This window comes from Marmota monax, unplaced genomic scaffold (genome assembly GCF_021218885.2).
Source record: "Marmota monax isolate L192 unplaced genomic scaffold, Marmota_monax_Labrador192_F-V1.1 WCK01_AAM20220418_F8-fsc00106, whole genome shotgun sequence".
Lineage (NCBI taxonomy): Eukaryota > Metazoa > Chordata > Mammalia > Rodentia > Sciuridae > Marmota > Marmota monax.
The window spans coordinates 4,918,801-4,937,340 of record NW_026695218.1 but is presented as its reverse complement, the minus strand read 5'-3'; the positions used below and the strand labels follow the sequence as shown (position 1 = coordinate 4,937,340).

Sequence of the window (18,540 nt, the reverse complement as noted above, 5' to 3'; positions counted from 1 at the left end):
CAGAAAGTTCCTACTCTTTGGATAAGGCATGCCAAAATGCATGTCCCTTCCTGAGACCTCATGTTGGTTTTTACTGGGTGTTTTAGTTAGCTTTTTTGTTGCTGTAACTAAAAGACCCAACAAGAACAATTGTAGAGGAGGAAAGGTTTATTTAGGGCTCATAGTTTCAGAGGTCTCAGTCCATAGAAGGCAGGCTCCATTCCTTGGGCCCAAGGTGAGGCATAACATCATGGTGGAAGAGTATGGCAGCGGGAGCCAGCTCACATGATGAACAGAAAGCAGAAAGAGACAGAGACAGAGACAAGAGACAGAGAGAGACCCCACTCTCCAGAAACAAAGTATATCCCCTGTAGCCACGCCCCTAATGAACTACTTACTTCCAGCCACACCCCACCTGCCACCAGTTACCACTCAGTTAATCTCATCAGAGTTTAATTCATTGATCTGTTTAAGACTATTAAAACCCAATCATTTCTCCTCTGAACTTTTTTGCATTTCCTCATACATGATATTTTGGGAGACAACCCATATCCAAACCATAACACTGGTTTTCTTCCTAAGAGGGTGGACAGAAAATTAGAGAAAACGATCTCAGTCTGCAGTAAAATATATTAAGAAATACTACAGGATGATTTTTTGTGTGTGTGCTGGGGACTGAGCCCAAGGGTACTTTACCACTGAACTACATCCCCAACCCTTTTAATCTTTTAAGACAGACTCTTGCTAAATTGCCCAAACTGTCCTTGAACTTTCAATCCTCTTGCCTCAGCTCCTGAGCCTTTGGGATCACAAGCATGTGCTAACCATGACTGGTAAGAAATTCTAAATAATATTTTTTTGGTTGGGTTTTAAGTTGTTATTTTGTTTTTTATTTTTTTTTCCTCCTTGAAATGCATCCTTGATTTGGGGCCAGGGTTGCTGGATTTACTGTGGCATGTAATTGGGAATGTGACTCTGAGGCCGTGTGCAATAAAGGGTGCAGGTCACTGGGCACCAGCTGAGTCTGGGCAATGCCTCTTCAGTTTGAATTAATCCATTGGCATTGGATTCTTGAGGAACAATAATTGGATAAAATACACAGGCTCTTCGATATTGCTCACATCTCATTGTCTGGGAAACTAAGTGCGACATTAGTGTAACTGTTGATTTTAGAGATTTGATCCAGTTGGATCTTCTCATTTCCTTGTTTGGCTCTTTTTTTTATCTTTTGAGGACTGGAAGAATATTAAACCATAAGTACCTTCATATCTCAAAGGCCTCTGAAAAAACTGGGGTCAGGCCAACAAATTTCACAAAATTATATCTCTTGTCATGTCCTAATAGAATCCTTTTGTCACTGGCCTGATACAAGGTGATTATCTTACAGGGGTGGTTTTCAACTTTCATTGACTATCAGAACCACCTGGAGAGGGCCTTTTAAATGACATTAATGTCCACCCTCACCCAGAACAATGAAAAGATAATGTATGGAGAGGCGCTGTAGACAGGAGGGGATTTGTAATCATTTTTACAAGAGTTCCTAGATGTAAAGTGACTGACTCTTCAGTATGCCTGGCACTGAGGCATGTCAGTAGTAAAACTAGGGAAGTCCTGAGCAAGTCAGGATTACCCTCAGTGGGCAAGAATCCCCGAAAGTTGTTTGCTGGTGTTCTGTCCTACTGCACCTGGAAGGAGCAAACCACGTGCTATCAAAACCTTTCCAGTGGTTCTCACATATGGTATTCAAAACCCTTGTGGATAGAAAAGAGAATTGTTACCTGGAACTTTCTAATGCTCTGGACTATAACTTAACAGAAGGATGTATGTAAGATGTTAGAAGAGGTAATAATCCTAACCCAACAAGATGGGGTCAAGATGAGCCAGACTAGATACTAAACTCAGAGGGAAAACTCATGCAGTAGTTAGTTCATACCTACCCTGAGGTGCAGCCCTCTGCCATTTAGAATGGAGACTCTGTGATGGTTTGACAGGCACATGATCTCTCGTGACTTGAGAGTATTTTCCTAATATTGGTATTTTCTGGGCATTGCAAAAGAAATCTCCTTGTTATGGATAAGTTAGAATCTCCTGTATCTACCTGGTGGAATTCCTAGTGTTGACCCAGTCCCCTAGTGTGCTGGGGACTGAACTATATCCCTAGCCCTTTTAATCGTTTGAGACAGAGTTTTGATAAATTGCCCAAACTGTCCTTGAACTTGCAATCCTCCTGCCTCAGCTCCTGAGCCCCCTAGTTTGTATGACCCAAAGTGCCAAAATTAATCCCCCGAGGGTGAACAGATATAAATCAGGGCAAAGGTTACATTTGTAGACACAGTTCCATTTTTCCTAAAAATGCCTCTTTGACTTGTTAAGGGATCTGAGTTGTTACTATGATGGAAAAGAACCGAACTAGGGGAAAAAATCATGTAAGAATAAACTACATGAAGTTTTATTTAAATTTCCTTTGAACTGGATTTGAGATGCCACGTTGCCTGTTCCCATAATACAGATACTAATAAAGCATCCTGGCATTCAGAAAATATGAGCTATCTCCACCTTCCATCTGGAAGGGTCTGTATTTGGAAGCCTGCACTCCTGGAAAGCAAAAAGCAACATTTCTTGGGTTTGTGTCACATATTACCCTGTTTTTGTTCCTCTGTGCATTAACTCATTTGACCTTCTAGTATAATAGCCTTATAAAGGGTTATCATCTCATTTTACAGCAAGAGGCTGAAGCACAGAGGAAAAAAAAACAAAATTGTCCAGAGCTGCACAGTCAAGAAGTGGAGAAGTCCAAGTTCATAATTCTGGCTGCTCTTGACTTCTGAGCTTTACTGTTTACTGTCTCCTGCTAGTCTGCAGAGCCCTACCTCAACCTCAGACATAGAACATAGACCTGCCAACAGAGAGTGAAGGGAGGAGGCACCGTGACCAGTGTAGTCAATCTAATAAAAGCTTGAAATAATGAGAATGGGGTGGCAAGGAGGGAAGTCAGCTGAGAGAGTCTAGTCAGTCATGGATAAAAAGATTATGGGAGAGCACTGGTGAGCAGGGGTTTGTAGAAGCACCAGTCTGCACACTTGGGGAACTTTTGTTTCAGTTAGCAAAAGGAACAAAGAGGATGTTGAGTTTCTCCAGACCAGTGCATAGCCAGAGAGCAGACACCTAAGACAGAGCTCTTTCACAAGATGGAGAATAGTTTTGAAGTAGCAACAAGGAACTTGGTGAAAGAAGACCCCACCAGGTCCTAAGTGTTGTGTCACTTGGAGGAAGGAGGAGCCCAGAGGGAGAAATGGCACTTTGCAAGATGTCGGATTTCCCTTATAACAGGATGTGGAGGAAACATTCAGGGAAAGGGGGGAATGATTAGTGTTTTTTTCTTATAACAGGGCTTCCAAGGGGCTTGGTAGAAAGCTTCTGTCTTAGCCCGTTTGTATATCCTAAGAGAATCCCCAAGACTGGTAATTTACAAAGAACTGAAACATTTTCCCACAGTTCTGGAGGTTAGGAAGTCCGAGATCAAGGTGCCAGCAGGTTCTGTCCATTGTCTGGTAAGGACTGCATCATCTGGAGGGCTGTGTCCTCATCTGGTGGACTGCAGAAGGGGAAGCCAGCCAAAGTCTCACTGAAGCCTCTTTTATAATGGCCTTAATCCCATAAATGAAGGAGAGTCTCTCATGGCCTCTTATTGGGTCCATCTCCTAATACCACATGGCAATACCTGGAATTTGAAAGTGCCCCATTCAAAGCACAGCACCTTGGAAGTAGAAGAAGAAAGACATTAGAGAGCATGTGGGAGATTGAGAGGCCAGGGAGAAGCCACCAGAAAGCTTGCATTATGAGCATCCCTGTGAGACTCTAGGAACAGGTACTCCCTGGCTGGTTCAGGCAGAGTTCAGGGGTGCTACAATTAGGTCTTTGCATGCCCAGGCAAGGACTGGTTAGGGCCAAGGGTGTCGCGACCCCTTGCCCGCAAGGAAGACGCAACTCAGGAATCTTCTTTCAGCAGTTTATTCAGGCCCTTGATATTTCTTCTTCTCCTTCTCGGATGCCCCTCCCAGCCTTAATAAAGCATCTCAAGCCCCAATGCAAAGCTGCCGCGTGGAGCTTTCTCACAGGGTGGTGTACAGGGTGGTGAAAAATCATGTGCCAACTCTCCCAGATAAGGAGTTGTTTGTCACAGACCACAGCGGAGCCAGCGTCATCTTGTAATGGCGACCATAATCTGCAGAAATGGCAGAAGCGGCTCACCACAGTTCCCCCTTTTCTGTTTTCTTAAAACAATACAGGCGAGAGTAGAGGTCCTATCCCACTGTGCAGAAGTGGCTGCATAGTATGGCTCAGTCCTAAGGAGGGCCCTTCCCCAGATCTGAGGCCATATCAGCCGACGCCTTTTTTCGTGGGGCGGGGCGTGGACGCGTCTAACCCGCATGCAATAGGACATGCTCTCCTTGAGGTCCACGTCAAGGATCACTCAAGTGCAGTGCCTTGCCTCGCATCCTGTATCGTGACGATGGTGGACGAAGGGGGATAGCTGAGGCTGAACTGTGGCTGTTTATAACGACAAACAAGTTGACAGCACCCTGAAAGAAAGGCACGGACTTTCAGGCGATAGAAAAGTACTAGTGTGGAAACCCATCTGCGTGCAATGGCAGTAAGACCAGCAGAGTGCAAGGGCTTTCCAACACTAAGAGAATAACAAGGAAAGTCATGTCGATCCCAGTGCAATGTTATAATAACTTGGGGTGTAACGACCATGACAAAGGTTTACTGTTTAAGATGCGCAAGCCAGACTTGAGGCGAGTTGCCATTTTCTAAAGCTGCAAGAGCTTGTATGATCATAGCCTTATCGTGAGCACTGCGGGCCTTAAGGCGACAGAGAAACCACAAACAGAGGAACATACCGAAGCAACACATTGCACCAAAAATGCCTACCCCCACCCACTCTTTGAAGAAGGAAAAAGCAGAAGATATCCAATCGGTGAATTGACCCAAAGTCACGGGATCGACACGGGTACTGTTCAAGACAGCTATCTGGGTTAGTTGAGACTGGATCATGTTTTCTGCTTCCATGGACCAGGTTCCGGATGGATACTCCCCGATGATGTGGGAGGCATTTCTGGAATCATAAAATCTGACAGAGGTTATACATAAATGTGCACGTTGATCAACACAACCCAAATGTACTAGGTCAGACAATTCCTCAACTTGAGCTTGAAGCAGATCTATCCTTTGATTAGCAGCTAGAATCCCAGATAAAATGTGTTGATTAATTCTACTTTGAGATTCAAGTATGGTGGATGTTTGTTGAATAACCTGATTAATAGTGGCAGCAGTTTGTACCAGGCTGGCCATGACTACTCCAGCTGTAACTGCTGCAGCAGCAGACACTGCCACAGCTGTCACTATAGCTGCCGTAATTCCAAAATCTCTACGGGCTCTAATCAGTTCAACAATAGGAAATGACTCTGGATCTGCAGTAACCGGGATCGGGACAAAAGTTGGAATTTTCATAACCACTGCCATAGGCCAGGATCCATTCCAACACTCAGAGAAGTAACAGGTAATATTAGAACAATTAAGCATCCCCTGTAATGTAACATTAGCCAAAAGAAACAGGAACGGAGATTGGAGACAGACTGCTGCGGAGGGTAATGTAGCATTAGATAATTGTGAATTATTTGCAGAAATTTTAAGCCTCCTACCTCGCTCCGAGTCTTGGGTACTGCCAGAAACATTAAACAGCCAACTTTGGACTCCTAATATTTCCCTGGGGAAACACAAGCGCGGACTAGACTAGCCCAATCTGAGGGAGTCATGCAAAATCTAGTAAGTCCCTCCACCTGAGTGAGAGTGAAAGCGGCATCTATGCCATAAGTGCGGACAGATTCTGCCAAGGTTTTAATTATCTTAAAGTCTAAAGGCTCATGATATCTTCCCCTGTTATTGTCCTGAAATACAGGGTATGCAAGTCCCATATCTGTATTAACTGTCCTCCAAACTTGTGCATGAAAAGATCTCCCGGAACCTTGGCTCCCCCCACATACGGAGGTGGGGCAATCGGCACCATATCTTCTTCTAGATATTCTACCTCCTCCTCCTCAGAGTTTTGTTGACCGATGTTAACTCCCTTCCCCTTCTTACAGTAGGCCTGCGTGCCCTGTGTCTCCTTTTTCTTCTTTTTCATTTTTATCTTATGTAGTTGTTGTAACAATATATCAAGGTCCTCAGAACTCTCTGAGTCGCTTGTGTTCTCAGGCGTTTTTAATTCGGTCAAGTCTGGGTAGAGCCTTCTCCTATTTTTATCTTCAGGCTCTTTTGCCTTCTCACTACTGTTACTTTTAATACTCTCTGCCACTTCACTACATGATCCTTCAGATTTTTCCTCATGCAGCTGCTCAAGAATAGCTTGACCCTCACTCACAGCTTCCTGGCATTTACCATCTGTTATACATCCTCTAACTAACTTCCAAAGTGGTATAATGCCACCCTGCAAGGTACCTTGCTCATGAGCGAAATCTAGATCTTTCCCTAATTTGTCCCAGCTGGGAACCGTAAGACTCCCTGAAAAAGCAAACCAAGGAGCCACTATATCAGCTTCTCTTAAAAACATCTGCAAAGTACTCTGCTTTATCTTAAGTCCTTTTGAATGTAACAACCCATCTAGGGCCAACAAAATTGGGCTTGAAGAAGCAACGCCCATAATGTTTTTAGAGCTATAAAGAAAGTGAAAGTACAAAAGTCCCCGCTCTCTTCCTTTTACAGGGGAGCGTTCCATTCTATGAATTCCCCGCTCTCTTCCTTTTACAGGGGAGCGTCCCTGTCGTCACAACAACAAAAGAAGCACAAAAAACAAAAGCGAAATGACACAACAACAGAAACACAGAAAACAAAAGCGAAAGTACACAGTGCAGCTGCAATAAAATGTAATGCTCTCTCTTTCTTTACAGAGGAGCTGCCCCGCTTTGGTCACGGATCCCACTTACCTGGGACTAACCCCGCTTTGATCGCAGATCCCACTTACCTGGGACTAACCGGTGCACCACCCCTGACTGCTGAAAGTTCTGGTTCCCGGGTTTCGGCACCACTTGTCGCGACCCCTTGCCCGCAAGGAAGACGCAACTCAGGAATCTTCTTTCAGCAGTTTATTCAGGCCCTTGATATTTCTTCTTCTCCTTCTCGGATGCCCCTCCCAGCCTTAATAAAGCATCTCAAGCCCCAATGCAAAGCTGCCGCGTGGAGCTTTCTCACAGGGTGGTGTACGGGGTGGTGAAAAATCATGTGCCAACTCTCCCAGATAAGGAGTTGTTTGTCACAGACCACAGTGGAGCCAGCGTCATCTTGTAATGGCGACCATAATCTGCAGAAACGGCAGAAGCGGCTCACCACACAAGGGAAGTGACTCTATCCTTCATTTCCAACGTGTGTTCTTTTCCAGGGGGATTGAAGGAGAGACAAGGAATTTGTGTGGGGTAGAGAAAGCCTGGAGAAAATGGTGCCTTCAGGCCACCCATCCACACACCTCAAGTTTCAAAAAAATGGGAGCAAGAGGTGAAATAGGTTGTCTTTGTCCCTACTGTCATTCTTGTGAAGACAGAAAGCAAAAGATTTGAACCAGAAACTGGTATGAACCTTGGGCCTCCCCATAAAGTATGGTGCAACCCTCTTCCTTGATCTCTAGAGGCCTGTCTGATATCCAGATATTTATGCCGGCAGGAGTGGGGGGTGTGCTCCAGGTGTTGGCTAATTCCTTGGCACAGGCGTTTCTGTGGTGGTTTAAGGCAAAAGGCAGCCAAAGCCTTTTTCCCTTTTAATAAAAGACAGAGTATGTGCTTTTGTTTTACTTTTTAACTGTTTCACAACTCAATATATTTTTTTTTTTACCTGAACATGAAACCTGACACCATTCATCAATATTTTCCTCCCAAGCTTCCCTCAGCAGGAGCCCAGGTATGGTTTGTTGAAGGGAAGTTTCTCCATGTGTGGTCTGAGGACCACCCACAGGATGGAGACCCTGCCCCATGCCTCATGTTTCCCGACCTCCCTGAAGTGCTCCCGGACACATTCTAGTTTGAGAATCACTTCTGGAATGTCCTGTCCCCTCTCATTCTTCATTGATTGCTCCTTATTTCCTCCGTGATCTTCAGTCATTCACTTTCAAAACCCTTGAGAAAGTAAGGTCTACAAGAACAAAGGAATTTGTCTGTTTTCCTGGATGTATGGTAGTTGCTTAATAGATATTTGTTAAGTAAATAAAATACTTTTTTGGATGCTTACTCTGTGGACTACATGCTGGGGATGCTGCAGCAAAACAGGCAGACACCAGGGGGCCCTCTGGGTATACGGCTTCTGGTACTTGGCAGGCAGGTTGTCAGATTACACAAGCAATTATGACAAAGTATCATGAGAAAATGTGGTGAGAATGATATCAGGATTTGTGGGTGTGACTCAGGAGATCCCTGAAGAAAGGGAGAATTCAGACACCCCTGTCTTTATTGCTCAGGTGCAGATTACTCAGGTGTAGCTCTTTACCCCTACTACAGACATGTGGGAGCCCCCAGTCTCTCAGAGTACAGGAAGGTGAAAGGCAGGCTGAGATCCACTCTTGGGATCGAAGGGGGACAAAATGGTATATAGAAGAGCAATAGACTGCCCATGGAACAGGGAGGTGAGGGTGGAAGTCTGGAATGATTCATGTTTCATCTTAGCACAGGACAAAAATCTTTCACAGTAGGTATAGCCTTTTCCAGTATGTGCAGTAAAAGCCAGAAAGCATGACAAAAGAGGTGTGTACTGAGGTTTACACACCATGGTGCACAGCAGCTATACCAGTGGAAAGAAGACAGACAGACAGTGGGTGAAAAATGTGGCAGCCAGAAATGAGTCAGCTTCAGAAGGAGAAAGAGACCCAGACAGCAGGGTTTGTGTGGCCCAGACACCCCCACCCATCACATTCCCCTTTGAACATATGTTTACAACTACCCTACCAGTGTGGTTCCCCATTTCTTTCTATGGACAGATTCAGTTCTCTTTATTTTTGAATTAAGAAGAAAAGTTGGATTTAATCCTGCTGATTTCCTTCTTTGGACTGCTGGATAACAAAAGTCTCCTCTGTTTTTCTCCATGGCTACTAGGGAGCTAAAGTCGATACCCAGTTAAAAGAACAAGATTTTCCTAGGCATTGAGTCAGTTTGTTTCCTATAACCTTCTTGGTTTAAAAAAAAAGGGAAGAAAAAGAAAAAAGAAAAGAAAAAAAATCTATTTTAATAGCCGCAGTGCAATTGTTTTTATTCTTGAGAACTGCCATAAATTTGAGGGAAGTTTTAAACAGATATAAATTATTATTAAAAAAAACAACCACGTGTCCTCTTTCTCCCACCAATCAATCCTTTGACTCTCCCCCTTTCTGCAGTCCCAATGCCAGAGAGTGGCCTTTCCCCATCCTCCATGATAATCTTTGTTGCTATCCACTGTGGTCACCAACACTCCTATGCAGCCTCTCCATCCCCTTCATCTTCTCCTTGATTTCCACTTGCTAGCCTGCTCCTGCCCTGACCCCTAAAGCTTCATGTTCATTATTCTTCCCTAACTCTGATGTCTCCCAGATCTTAGCATGTCACCATAGCATGTACTTCACCTGAGTAGAATTAGTGTTCCTTTTTTCCCACAACCAATTCCCCAGGAAAGTTGAACATTTGGTTGGTGGGGAACATAGCTCAGAGATTCTGACCCTGCCCCCAAATCTTGAGTACTGAAATCAACTTAGCCAAGGTCTTCCCCTTTGTCTTATTTCTTTTCTGCTCCTTGGTAAAGGCATGCTCACTCATTCACAGCTGTCTCCCAAGCCCAGCATCGCTCATCCTGCTGTTTGACACTTGTGAGTCCCAAACCCTTTGAATCTTAAATTAGTTGTCACCGCAATGTTATGATTCATTGCTCTCACTCTCTCTCAAGATTGTGGCTGTTTCTTTTAAGCAGCTCTTCCATCATGGTGGAAGAGCCAGCTTAGAACACACACAGATGTTGTCCCAAAGCCTTTGCTCTGTGGGTGGTCCCAGCATCTTGTTCCAAATCCAGCCTCTGACCAAGGGAGGAAAGGGGAGGCAGGCTTGTTCCTCTGCTCCTAAAACTTAGTTTTCAATGATTGTCAGTACTTCTACACACAGGTTATAGGGATTCTGCCCTCCTTTCCCCAAACTAAAAGACAGTTCTGGTTTTGTTGATGTCATTGTTTTCCTTTTAAAAACCCTGAGAGACATGTGACTGTCTGTACGCTTGTGATATCTCTGAGTTCTCCAGAAGCAAAGAGGAACTTTAGCTTAGCCTGGTTTATCTAACACACAGCATAAGAGCCATTCATTCGATCCTTCTATAAACGTTTGCTGAGGAAGCTTTGTTCTGGAGCTCGGAATACAACAGTGAATCCCTTGTGGAGCTTACATGCCAGCAAAAGGAGACAGACAATAAAACATGCATACATGATGTAATGTTGGATCATGCGATGTGTTTTGGAGAAAAACTTTTGGAGAAAATAATCTGGGATAAAATGACCAGGAAAGCCCCCTCCAAGGAGACTCAAATGAAATGAGAGATCCTTCCGCCTTTCCTTGCCCACAGCTGATGTCAATAATCAATAATTAAAGAATTGATTCTTTTCCAAAGCCTTCCCATCCTCCACTCAGAGCTCTAGGCCGTCACTTCAAATATTCACCTGATATTAATATGTATGATTACGCTACTTTCCATCCTAATCCTACAATTTCTTTCTTTTCCAAAGCAAAGAGGAAAGTGTAAAATAGAGAATGAATCTAAGGAACAGATTTTATCCATTATTATTTAAGTGCCTCATGATGTACAATTGATTGTCTCTTTCCCTTCTCTTGTCATACATACAAGATTGTTTCCATTCTTTGGTGAAGTTTACTTTGTACATTTTGAGTTTCTAATTCAATTTCTGAACAGTTCATGGGATAGACACAGGGCTCTGCAGCTGCCTAGGTTGATCAGTCAGTCCTAACTACCAGTCTTAAATTGTGTGTAATATTATGACATGCAGGTATTCTGCTTTCAACCTGAAACACACTATATGCAGCAGGTTTGCCTTGATAAAATCCATTGTGATAAGTAAAAACTATGCTCATCCTCCAATTTTCTTTTTCTCCATTTATTTATTGAGTGGGGTGATAGACAGGGTATTAAAGAGTTCCTGGAGTTGAGCCCGAAAGAACAGTGAGGACACTGACGGAGAAGTTAGCAACAGTGCATCCTGTCTGTAGGAAACATCAGAGAGAGCTTCCAGGGTGGACAGTGATTAGTTCCTACCAGCTAGAGACTTGGGGATATTTACAGGTGTGGTGGGAAAGGTATATTGATGCTAATTTCTGGTGGGTTGAGCTTTAAGAATTGGCTAATAAGAGTGGTCATTGATCCTTAAGGCAAGGAAGATTTATGAATCAGAATGTGGTCAGCACTGTGCCTCACAAAAACTCCTCTGGGTTGGAAAGCATAGTGTCTGATGAACCAGGATTTAGGTAGAAGGCTTTTGCAATGGGTTCATTCAAGATCAAATGTTGTTGAGGAACAAGGGAGAGGAGGCTATCACCAAAAATGGCTCTGAAAGTTGAAGTCTGAACTATTTATATTTATGATATCATTAAAATTATAGAAGTAAAACCAGTAACACTTGAAGAATATAGTTTACTTAATGTTTTTAAATTTAAATCTTGTTTAACAGAAACAAATGGGACAATGGGGCTGTTTTGGCGGGGGATGGATTGTTAACATCTGTTGCTTTTGACTATTCTGCACACTATCCCTTTTTGCTCAATTTTTCTATATAGGACTAAGTGTCTCACTCTCAGCTTACTGATTGAAACTTATCCACAGTTTCCAAGGACTTGGGACTTCAATAATCAGCCCTTTCCCCACATTTCAGTCACATCATAAGTTACAGGATAGTCAGTGTCCCACATTAGCCCTGTGAAATGCAACTGTGAGATTTTTATGGAACTACTGGAAAAGACACTTTGTGTCTTCTCTCTAGGTTGACTAAGCCAGTGAAGGCAAGCCTGGTACTTATGGGGGCTATGAAATGGAGACTGAATAGGTCACCATACACACACACACACACATACACACACACACACACACACAATTAAAAGAGACAGGGTGGGGAGAGAAGAAAAAAGAGAGAGAAGGAAAAGGGAGGGAAGGTTTAATTTCATGACAATTAAATTAATATTGAACACTTCAGGGAGATGGAGGCAGCTTTGTGGCTATTTTCTCTAGATGCCAGTTTTCCCTCTATAACTGAAAGTTCTAGTTCTTTGTAGCTCTCAGTCTTTGTCTCATCACATTATACATGCAAAACATCCATTATATATGCTTTCTTATCTCCCTGGAAGACTGTGGTAGGGGTCCTGATCCTATTTGAGTCTTTGGATCTAGCTCAGGCCTCTGCTTATACAGGAAAATATATGCCACTCCCCCTACTTAAGCCAGTTAAAATTGTATTTCTGTCATTTCAATCAAGAAGACTCTGGTAAATACATTGATGATGTGTTTGCCTTTGAACATACATGAGAGTTTCAAGTTCCAGAATGTAATCTCAGTGGACTGGAGCTCAGAAGAGAACTTTTAACTAGGGATACATACGGGAGACTCAACGACATGAAAGAAAGTGATATTAAGTTTCTAGAAGTGACTGAGATTCTCAAGAGAATGAATAGGAGAGAACAAAAAGCAGGATAACGCCTAGTTACAGGTACAGAGACAGGCAACTGGAGAGAGAAAAAGAAATGATCCTCGAGATTAAGTAGAGGTCAAGTAGAGTGAAGACTGACATTGGAGTGGCCGCTGGAAGTCACTGGTGATCTTTGAGGTAGTGATTTGTAGGGTCATGTATCTTAAAACAGTTTTAAGAGGACAAGATAGGACTCTCTGCCTAGATATAGAATTTTAGCTTATCCTCCATTGGCACTGGTATCTGATTTGAATAGGACACTATTGCTCATCTAAAGTTACTGTAAATGTGTATTTACTTAGCCATTTTTGTATCATTGGGTCTTCATTTTTTCCCCCAATATTGAATACTTTCTGGAAATGGAGCAGCTCTGTGGCTATTTTCCCTAGATGCCAGTTTTCTCTTCATCACTGGACGTTCTAGTTCTTTATAGCTCTCAGTCTTTGTCTCATAGTATTATACATTGCAAAATAGCCATTGTATACTTTCTTATCTCCTCTGGAAGATGGAGGTAGGGGTCCTGATCCTTCTGGTACAATGAGCACTCAGTAAATACTTATCAAAGTTATGCCAGTAGAAATTCCAGAATCTATACCAAAGGGTCTTGGAGTGAATAAAAAGAGTGCTTTTTAAACATTTTTTTTCATAGGTTTACTCTCATGTTCAACAATAGAATGTTCAGGTATAACTGCTTACATATTTGCTTATTTTCACCAAAAGAAGACAGTTTTACTCCATTAGCAACTTCAAATAGCCTTTCAAAAAATAATTCAAAACTTTGCAACTGGTATTGCTACTTTCTACAGCAATAACAACACCTCCAAAATTGCCTCCAAATTTCCAAAGAGCTTTTGTAAGCAAAAATTGAACATTAAATCATTCATTCAGCACATGTTTACTGAGCACCTACTCAGGCATGGTACTAGGAATGCTGAGTAAGATAAAGTAATTGATTTCATAGAACTTAGAATACAGTGGAGGAGGTGAGCAATAAAACAAGAAGTTACCAGCCTAAGTCCTTTAAGCATTGAGTGCATGAGAGCACTGAAGCTCAATTAATAAATTGCCTGCCTTTTCATTTGCAAAAGGTCAAGATTGATTCTCAAACTTCTATTTCATATTCAATCAGGGAACACCAACAAACCCGCAACCCTTTACACTTTTACAGCAAAATGATCATTCTGCATATCAAAGAGGACTTTGGCAGCACCCACTGCTTTCCTGGTCCTTAAAGAGGTCGGACTGATGGTTTCCATCATCTAGAAAGATGGTGATGGTGGCTACATACATCTTGGGAAAAGGGACATCTGGGTCACTGTACCCACATGTAATTTGGTGCACAAAGTTCAAAAACTATTTGAGTACTTGGACACAATTTCCAAAAGTAGCTTTGGGTCATTATGCATTTATATACCTTTTGTTCATAAGTAACTTGAAAGCATGTACCAAGAAAACTTCAGGAATTCTATGTGCTGGAATCTCTTTCAAGACTTTAAACACAAGTAGGAACTCACTCCAAATTTCAACTTTTAATGGTTTTGGAAAGCAGTCTCTAAACTTTGTTCTATGGATCTGAGGAGTTCAGGGGATGGTAGATGGTGTTCTGCAGAACAACATTTGAGAAATATTGTCTTAAAAGATCTGTCTTCGTTTAGCGAACAGTTTCTGGAATTAAAGACATAATTTTGAATTCTAAACCCTGTAACTGCAACAAATAACTAGTTGGCAATGACAATGTGTGAAATTATAGAAGATATAATAAGTGGACAGATTCTTGTTTGGAGAGAGGAAAATTCATCTGAACTTAAGAGGTAGGTGGAAATAAACACCCTAGTTGGGAAGAAAATCACATGGTTTATATAGCCAACATAAAAATGCATTTTTATAATTTTTAAAGGCCCTCTTCTCCTATTCTTCTGCAAAAGAAGATGTCATTAGGTTCCCATTAGATACCTAGGTGGAGGTCATTTGGAACCCAAGGCTGGCTAATGCAACCAGGTCCTTTAGTCATCTACTTCCCCTTGACATTTGGCTACTCTCCACTCTGCAGTTCTCCATGCAACTGACTTTACAAGGGAGCTCTTCCTTGGATGTCTTTGCCAAGTGCCTTTTAAAACCACCATTCTGTGATTGGCTTGTATGTTCTACACTCTGAACTTTCTCTCACTTTTATCTCTCCATTCTACCCAGCTTGACTGTAGCAACTCTCTCTTTTGCTTTATTTTACCTCTATCACTTAAGGATGTCTTGAGCACTTTAGTACACAAAGAAGAGAAATCATCCACTGGGAAAAAAACAGTAGGAATAGTCTCCTGGGTCCTGGATATACAGAAGTCTAACCCTATGAAGTGAGAATAAAGTGGAAAAGAGGAAGTGTTTTTGCTTTCACATTCCCTTTCTATCAAAAGTCCTTGATTCACAAATGCACCCTTCTCATTCAAGAAAATTCACTCGAGAATATCCAGATACTGCTGGGCATAGTGGCACACACTTCTAATCCCAGAGGCTGGGGAGACTGAGGCAGCAGGATCACAAGTTAAGGCCAGCCTCAACAATTTAGTGATGCCCTAAGCAACTAAGTGAGACCCTGTCTTAACACTTAAAAACAGAGTTTGAAATGTAGTAAGTGGTGAAGTGCCCCTGCGTTCAATCCCTAATATAAACAAAAACAAATCCAGATACTGCCTTATTGGCCAATATTTTTCCCCAAAACATATGCCAGATTTGATGTCATAATGGACACCAAATATGTACATGGCATCTGAAACTCTTTATGAAAAGACTAGAGACTAAAGCTACAAACGCAAGTTTTTAGCACCAAAAGGAAAAATTTTAATCACATGGTCTTTTTTTTGCTTATATGGAGCTGGCTTTACAATTCTGTGTCTGAATGGGCTCCCTAATATGTGCTCTGGCCTCAGGCCCAGAGAAATCTTTCTTCTTAGAGCCTCAGAGGTACCTTGTGTTTTTCAAATGAGAACTGGAAGCCAAGGTCATTTTTAACTTCACTGTCACCACCGGTAGACCCAAGTCTGGCCTAATACTGAAAGAAAACCAAAACGGAACAGATGGCTAAGGGAAAAAAAAAAGACCTTCATATAATACTTCCTTCTCTCAAGGGCTGAATAATGGTTTGTCCTATAAAAAGGAGAAAAATGTGTCTGGGGGTCAAGTGTCTCAGACCAGATGAATGAGGCCCAAGTGGTCTTGAAAGCAGAAGTAATAAGGGACACAGGATGTGACAATTTTGGAGACACAAGAGGCACTCCCAGGGGTTAAGTTTTAAAAGTTTCATTTTATTTGTTCAACCCTTGAAGGACTTGAAAACTGATCATCAGTGAGGTTAAGAACAGTCAGAGTAGTTCACAAAGAAACATGCGTGGCTTCTAAACCTGCAAGCATTTTTTAAGACTCTCCATATTGAGTTGAAATTCCAAAATGCACTGAAAGCTCCACCCCACAGTCACATCTCAGCTTCTGTAGAGGAAGATGGGAGAGACTCTGAAGTTGAAGGAGATAGAAAGACACATAAGATAGATGTTCATAAATAAGATATCTTGGCCACAATCAAGATTTGGATCTCTATGGAACAGCACACTGCAACAGGCTCTATTTCACATTCTCTAAGACTTTATTCACTGCCTTATTAATTTAAAAAAAAATCTAGCTGGTGCAATGGCACACACGTGTAGTCCCAGCTATTCAGGAGGCTGAGGTAGGAAGATCACATAAGCCCAAGAGTTTGAGGCCAGCCCTGCCTAAACCAAAAACAAAAAGAAATTCATGAAACAGACAAATGAACAAAAATATATTTAAGGAGATGCTATTATGAAACAGGTCCTGTATTCACAATAAGAAAGCAGAGGTGAACAGCATTCAGTACAGTTGTCAGGGGTCAAGAGTCTAGGTCACAAAGACACGTGCAGAGAATCACATATAGAGGGAATATTCAAGAAATGGTGGGGATACAATGGAAACATTTGACTATCTGGATACAAAAGAAATTCATGTCTTTTGAACTTAAAACAATACATAAGTTTTTAAGTCTATAACTAGTGAAAAAGTGAGACCATGAATGCAAAATTTCAAGACCTAGAAATTCCATCTGACACCATGAAGGCTGATCCACTTGGTGCTGGTTTTTAAATGTTAAATCCAATATTTAGATCAAGGAAATAATGAATCCTGATCTATAAAGATTTGGATTTCCTGATTTGGGCTGGAAAACAATTAGAAGATTAACCCCCTTTGACCACAATTTTTAAAAGAAGGCCATTTTTTCAATTTGTGTAATCACAACATAGATTGAGATGAGAAAAGACACTGGAAAAGAGGCTAAGTTTGCTCTGCCCAGAGCAGATTAAGAGAAGCAAGTTTAGCTGCTCAGAACTGCCACTCTGATAAGTGTGATGCTGAAGCTTTTCTGACAGATGTGGTGACAGGAATGGGGGGAGGTACTGCCTGACACACTTTACTTCAACAAAGCAGAATTTAAGATATGCATATGTGTAAACAAATATTATTAGCATAAAAAGGAAGATGCACCTGAGTAACATATAAATGAATTAGAAAATATTTAGCACAAAAAGAGGAAAGACAAAGAGCAAGTCAAACTTTGAATCTACTGTGAATTATTGTAAAGAGAGATGGATGAAAATCCTTCATGGGCACAAGGTAACTGCAACTGAAGTATAAGACCATAAAAGTAGTAAAAGAAAATGATTACAAAAGCAAGAGGGTCATTCTCTGTCTCCCACTCTTCTACCGGTTCTTAAGACTCAGGACTTGTGTTTCCTCTATCAGGAAGCCTCCCAAGACATCTCTGGACCAGGCTAAGTATTAACCATATCCCTGTGGGTTATCCTGATCTGTATAATTCCCTCTGAAGCTTTGGATTCAATTTTACTCATGAGCAATGACTTAGGAGTAAATCTGTTTAAAGATAAGGAGTTGGAAATTGACTTCAAGAGCCCTACCAGTTCTAGATTCAAAGGTTACTCATCAACTTCTCCTCACATTATGTACAATGTGGATGTTCCTAGTCCACAAGTGGCCTTCTGTGTTGTCCCTCAGAAGCCCAGCCTCCCTCTATTTTAATGTATTTTTTGGCTCCATTATCCTCTAGGGCCTCAGAATTCTTTGCCAGATTTTCTGCCTCCAGCAAGCAGAGAGAGAAAGAGAAGGTTGAGGATCCTGTGGAAGATTTTATAAGCCAAGCAATAGAAATGGCAAATGTTAATCAGGTGGGCTACACTCCACTGGGCGAGACTTTGTCATATGGCCACAACTAACCACAGGGGTAAATAGAAAACGGAGTCATCTATGTGCTTTGGAGATTGAGGAAATAGGGTTAGGAGAATACATTACAGTTTTTGCTGCAATTCAGTAAATGATTTTTTAAAGTATATGATGTGATAAGCTCTGTGCATCACTCTGGGGACTCAAGAAGAATAAGACAGATTTCCCACCATGAGGCACAGGTAAACAATTTCACAACAATGTGTGGTAAGAGTAGTAAGGATAAATGCAAGAGATGTGCATGTATCAGTGTGCTCCAAAGGAAAAAAACCAATAATCATACACACAAGTGTATGTATACATGTATGTATATATGTGTGTGTATATACATATATGTATATTTATGTATATGCATATACAAAAGAGGGGATTTATTAGATTGGCTTATAGTATCAGAGGCTGAATAGTCTCACAATGGCTGTCTTCAGGCTGGAGAGGAGGGAAACTGGTAGCTACTCCATCCAAGAAGCTGGAAACTCAGGATGAAAAGAACCAATGATATAGCCCCAGTCTGAGGCTGA

At 41.8% G+C, this 18,540-nt stretch overlaps 1 protein-coding gene across 1 annotated transcript; it reads right to left on the bottom strand.

Annotated features, from left to right (window-relative positions):
- Positions 1–3,976: 3,976 nt before the first annotated feature.
- Positions 3,977–5,565, bottom strand: LOC131423741 (uncharacterized). The gene is made up of 2 exons (XM_058575122.1): positions 4,971–5,565; positions 3,977–4,562 (listed from the first exon to the last, which is right to left on the bottom strand). Exons 1-2 carry the CDS (start codon positions 5,563–5,565, stop codon positions 4,450–4,452), a joined length of 708 nt encoding a protein of 235 aa, XP_058431105.1. The 3' UTR covers positions 3,977–4,449.
- Between the last annotated feature and the right edge of the window lie 12,975 nt (positions 5,566–18,540).